Here is a 6,000-nt window from a genome sequence, read left to right as displayed (position 1 = left end):
TTCCAGACACTCAGTTTATAAAGGAAGGGGGAGGGAACCCAANTTCCCGCCAAGTAACTCAGGGTCCAGTAGCAGGACGAACACGTGTGTGCCTCCAGGCAGCAAAGGCAGGTTCCAGCAGTAGGTAGGCGTGGCAGGACGAATGAGCCGGTAGCTACACCCTTGAGCAGGCAGGTTCCAGGCTGGGGGGAAGGGAGGCCACAGAAGTGATTTTATTACAGTTGCTAGGTAGGGGCCAGGGGCTTTCTTTTATTGGGTGTTGGTGGATCCTGGCTGCATAACAGATGTCAGAGGGCTTCTAACCGCCAATGACTATCTCCTGTGTATGGCTCAGGACCTGCCTTGCAAACTGCAAGAAAGCCTTTACTGTCTGGAGGTTGTGAATCCTGGAACAAAAGAGTTCTTCTCATTTGTTTATTAACATATTCCAGCGCCTACAGTGGATCTATGGATTCTTAGACTTGGAGTATTTGTTGAATGATTGATGTGAGAGAGAGAGACAGAGACAGAGACAGAGAGACAGAGAGAGAGACAGAGACGCCAGGTGTAGCATCAGCTTATTGTTTTAGCATGGAGTTTCCTAGGTAGATGTTGAAGTGTCACCTTCTCTAAGAATTACAGTATTTGAAATGTTCCCACTCTACCCAAGGCAGCCATGGAGATAAGCTGTTGGTTTGTATGTGAAAGATAGAAAAGTTGGTTCACTGATGGCATAGATGGAATTAAATACAGCATTTTCAATGCATACACAAATGTGGGGCATGTTGCCTGGTAACCACTCTTACAGATCTAACAATGGGAAGGTCTGTGTTAGTAGAAACTTTTAACCAGAGAGAGATCTGCTTTATAGCTTACAGTCTGAGCCCGGTTCTCTTTCTGACACCCACCTGAAACAGGGTGGCATGAGGGACTTTGCAACATAGTTTAAATAAAATTGTCAGGATGCAGAGAGCATTCAAAGCCAAAATGGAAGGTTTTAATTCTGTCATCTGAAGTTATCTGAATTTCTCTTTCCTGCTATAAATAATCACAATTTGACCCTTCTTGAACTCTGATCATTGAAACCGGTTTTGTTCTTAGATTATTGTTTTTTCATATTTAGTGGAAACGTGTGTCTTTATCAGTTCCGTGTTTAATTTTGTGTGGCTGAAGCAGGGACAACAGTCGGGTCATCGGCATCACTGGACCTGGGCCCAGCAGCCCAAGGGTTAAAGCATAGATTTCCCTTTTGGGAAATGGATGAACTTTTCTGGGTTCCTGTCCCTTGTTGGTATGGCCAGTGTGGCATGTGGCTAGAGTTCCTGACTATTCCTCTCGCACTGTTCTTAGCCAGTGGTTGAGGGGCTGGGTTTCAAGGGAACAAAGGAGCAGACAGGTGTTTCAGGGTGTAGGAAGGCAGACTTGGTGCATCCTAGGGTTTAACTGGATACATGCTTCAGAAGGCTGGGGTGAGGTGTGCTGGCACGGAGTCAGCAGAGACTCTTGTGTGGGTGGGAAATGGTGGATATGGTCCAAGGTTCTTTCATTTTAGCTTCAGGGACAAAAAGCTTACCCAAAAATTGTTTTTAAAAAAAAATGAGGCTCAGTGTTCTGCCTCTCCGTGGTTTCCATAGGAACGAGCTAAGATCTGAGATTTGCTAGGTAGAATTTTAATTGCTTGCATTGTCACTCCTCCAGTTGTAACAAAGCTTTAACACCAGGGTCAGCATGCTAATCTCCATACTATCAGGACAATGATCTTGTCACAGGGCTTCCTACTTCCCTCTTGCACCACTCCCAACTCCTCTGTTAAGTCCTGGAAACTCTTTATTTCTGTTATTTTTTCAAAAAACATTTTATAAATGGAAATACATAGTATATAGTCTTTAGGGAATTGACACAATTCTTTTAATCATATCAGTGGTTATATCTGTCCAGTAGTTAATTCTTTTTTCCTAGTAAAGAGTATTCGATGCTGTGGATGTACCCTGCGTTTCTACATTGCTCACTTACAGGAAGACATCTCATTACTTCTAGTTAATACCCATTACCAATCAACTTGCCATGTTTAGGTACAAACCCAGGTTTTGACTTTGTTGGAATAAAATCTAAAAATGCATTTTATGGATTTTCTAGTCGGTTTTTTTTAATGAGTTTTATAAGGTTGAGATTCACTTGTGTTTCTCTTCTCTTCTGTTTTTGTACAATTATAGAAAGGCAGTTCTCGTCCCCTGCCCCCAATGAGCTGGAATTTGTGCCTTTGCCAGAAATCACTTGTGTGTGTGTGTGTGGGGGGGGGGGGTTCTACTCTGTTCTACAGAGTCCTGTGTCTATATCTTTCAATTCTGGCTTGAAAATGGGAACTGTGTAGTAATCTTGATAAAGCTTTGTATTCGTTTAGATTTTTCAAAACGTTTAAACCTTATATGCACATGTGTGTTTTGCCTGCTTATGTCTGTGAACTACTTTTATTCCTGGTACCAGCAAAGGTCAGAAGAGGGCATCCGATCCCCTGGAACTGTAGTTATAGAAAGTTGTGAGTTTCCCTGTGGGTCCTGGGAAATGAATCTCAGTCTTCTGCAAGAGTAGCAGGTATTTTAAACTGCTAAGCCATCTCTCCAGCCTCTAGTCATTTAGAGTTTTGAGCTCTCAATATTGTGTAGTTTTTATACAAGTGCTTTGTTGGACTTTATTTTAGCAACTGTCGTTTAAGCATCATCTCTTCAGACATACTATCTTCAGATCATCTCCTCAACACAGATAAAACGGAGCAGAGGAGAAGAGTCCAAAGATGGTGGAAGGCATTCTAAATCCTTTTCTAGAGAGGCTGTCTGTTGCAGTGACCTTGCTTGTGGACAGACTGTGTAGAATGATCATGGTCTTAAGAAAAAAACCTCACAGCTAAATTATGTAGCCAGCCCTCCCAACACTGCCCTATGTCTCTGAATTCTATAAAGATCCCCCTAGGTCAGGCTGATGTAAACAGTCAGCCCACAGCTTTCCTTCTCCCCACAGTTAATAAATTAGCATGTTGGTTATTCTCTGTTCTCATCATGGCTAATGATCACCCGCGAGGTCAGGCATTCAGTGTAAACAGTTCTACGACTACGAGTTTTTAATAATGAAGCTGCATAAAAAAAAAAAAAAAAAAAACAGAGCAAACATTAAAGCATTGGATGTTTTCATCTGGCTGCTTGATCGTTTGTTTCGTACAATGTGATCCTGTTAGGCTGGCCCTTTCTACTTAATCATTTGCTTTTATTTTAATTTAAGAAGTGCCCTGGGGGAAGGAGCGTGATCGTATTTGGGAAATCTATGGTGCTTTGAAATACACAAAAAACTATGTGTTCTTTTCTCGACGAACCTAATGGCTGCATTTATAAACCATTATGGAAATGTTCTCAGTTTTCAGAGGAAAATGCAAGCAAAATGAAGAGGATCTATGGAGAATTCTGCAGCCATCACAAAGAAGCCATGAGTCTCTTTAAAGAGCTGCAGCAGAACAAGAAGTTTCAGAATTTTATTAAGGTAAGTAAGCGCTATTCAAGCCCATTGCAGAGCAGGAGGCCAGTGTGTGGCAATAGTTCATGTTTGCGTCTTAATGATATAAGCATGTTTCATATCTCAGTTCTATTTCTCGGGGGAAGGAGAGGAAATGGTGGGCTCATAGCGCAGATGGGAAGTCTAGATGGTAGTAAAATATTTCTCCCAGACAATTTCATTTGCTGTCTTGTATTTGTAAGGCCATGTTCTCCAGGCTTCTGAGAATATTGGCAACATTCAGGGAAGTGGTCTCATACCCTGACAAGTTGTGTATCAGAAAAATCTAAGCCAAAGCAAAGAGAGAATCTGCTTACCCCATGGATTTGCTTCAGAGTGAATTCATTTAAACCAAGGCCATGACATCAGATAGTTCCATCTGTGTCTTTCTGAGCACTTTATCTTTTAACATATCATGGTAACATCAGCACACTTAAACTACCAGTCATTTTCTGATATCGTCAGTTTTCACTGTTGTTTTCTTGAAACTGTATAGGTAAGCCAGGACCTGACCAAGGTCCACTGATGCCTGTGGAGGTCATGTCTCTAAAACCGCCTTTTAGTAGAATTCTCTTCCTCCCTTCTTCCCCCACCTTTCACTTTTATTCAATGGAAGAAATGTCTCCAACCTTCTGGGTTCCTACCTTTTTATCTGTCATTTTGTGAGTTCTACCAGATTCTCCTCTGGTTTCTTTCATAGATATGTGCAATGAGCCTTGAAGACTTAGAGAATATTTTTGAAATGTTTAAGAAAAGGATTGCTCTGTGAGAAGGGACTTTAAGTGCCACAGTGTGTGACAGCAAAGGTGGAGGGAGACGTGTTAGCAAAGCAGATAGTGGGCATGCTCAGATTTCCATTGTTCAAAAGCCTACTCCTGAACCCCGTGTTTGCTCATTTGGGAATTAGCGGTACTGCAGATCAGCATGTCTTGAAATGTTTTCCCACCTCAACTATAGTGGTTAAGTCAAAAGTAAAAAATTCAATGGTTATGTGTACATTTTAATTAATGGTGAGTGGTGTGTATAAAAATGTATATACTTTTCAAGATCCGAAATAGCAACCTGTTGGCTCGCCGCCGAGGAATTCCGGAGTGTATCCTGCTAGTTACCCAGCGCATCACAAAGTACCCGGTCTTGGTGGAGAGGATCCTGCAGTACACCAAGGGTGAGAGATTGCTTCTGGGACCTTTCTCTGTCTTGTGAGTTTTAGTCACAACTGAGGGGTCCCGAAGAGCCTTGAGTGCTGAGTTCCTCCACTCACAAATGCTCTCCCTGTGAGCAAGCTTTTAAAGCCTTTGAGTTGGAACTCTTTTGGGGAAATTACTTTATTTTTAATCCCGTTTATTCTGTGGCGGGGAAGTAGTATGCGTGGCATATGTGTGATGATCAGAGAACTTGCAGAACTTGGTCCTTTCCTTCTGCCACTTTTTCATGCTTCTTTAGAACTTAATGCATGAGAGAATATAAAAATAGCGTTTGGAGATAGCAGCATAGATTTTGCTCTCAGCAAGAGAATGAATAAAAAAAACAATAGGGCTTTTCATTTTGTATTGTGCGGATTTTCTTAAGGTTCTACGATATCCCAGGAACTAAACTGTGTCAGATAATGTTAGTCAATTAGTCTCACTCCAGGATTCACTCCCATGCCAAGTTCTTGGTAGACTAGATAGCAACAGTGATCTGCTCCCCTTAACAGTGGGAGCTGCATCTGTGACGTCTTGGCAGAGTCATCGAGATAGCAGACAGATGCCCCCTCCTCCGAGCAGGCATTGCCAAAGGTCAGTCCTGGAGCCTCCCGGAGCCTTGGCCATCGGTTCACACGACCTTTAATGGGAGCGGTCCTCAACCTCACTATCTGTCCTTCACCAGGGGGTGTGTCTACATGCAGATTCTGAGTCAGTGGGTGTGAGTGGAGGTGTGTGTGGGGGGGCATTTGAAAAGACCCCCACGGAGGCTGGTGCTGTTACACTTGGGTTGTGAATCATTGGGAGAGAATCATCTGTAAGACTTTGAACCTTCTCTGGGTCATCTGGTGATTCAACTTCACTTTTCTTCCCTAGTTTTGAAATAGTTTCTTTATAAGTAAATTTCCTTATAAAGAAGAGAAAGGCACTGTCAAGGAGTGAGGTGTGTTCTTTGGAAGACAGCGATCCCCTTTGAACTATGGGGATCGGGTGTGCTCTGTGGGTGTTGTGATAATGCTCCCAGCATCTGTGTGTGCACTGGAAACCTCCAAAGGAGGAGACTCTGGAGGACCGATCCTGCTGCTCCTCACTGAGACTCTGGAGGACCGATCCTGCTGCTCCTCACTGCTCTCTCTAAACACGTGTTTCTTCAGCTGGAGCCTCCGGAGAGCCTTTGGCTTCTCTGCCACTTTTCTGGTTTTCCTTCCCTCTTCCTCCCTTCCTCTTCGCTCTTCAGGCTCAGGCCCCTGAGCAAATATCAACTAGCTGATCTTTATCATCAAATCCCCCCAAAGTA

The 6,000-nt window shown here is 43.0% G+C and overlaps 1 protein-coding gene across 3 annotated transcripts in view; it reads left to right on the top strand.

Annotated features, from left to right (window-relative positions):
* The window catches only part of Arhgef28 (Rho guanine nucleotide exchange factor 28), a 297,229-nt gene that overhangs the window by 233,225 nt on the left and 58,004 nt on the right, over window positions 1-6,000 (top strand). For all 3 annotated transcript variants that reach the window (XM_029468326.1, XM_029468327.1, XM_021180313.2), the window contains 2 exons: window positions 3,385-3,507; window positions 4,567-4,684. In XM_029468326.1, the coding sequence (XP_029324186.1) occupies window positions 3,385-3,507; window positions 4,567-4,684 (241 nt within the window). The remainder of the gene's footprint in view (window positions 1-3,384; window positions 3,508-4,566; window positions 4,685-6,000) is intronic.

This window comes from Mus caroli, chromosome 13 (genome assembly GCF_900094665.2).
Source record: "Mus caroli chromosome 13, CAROLI_EIJ_v1.1, whole genome shotgun sequence".
Classification (NCBI taxonomy): domain Eukaryota; kingdom Metazoa; phylum Chordata; class Mammalia; order Rodentia; family Muridae; genus Mus; species Mus caroli.
The sequence above is the reverse complement of the archived record's forward strand: the minus strand, read 5'-3'. Positions and strand labels throughout refer to the sequence as shown.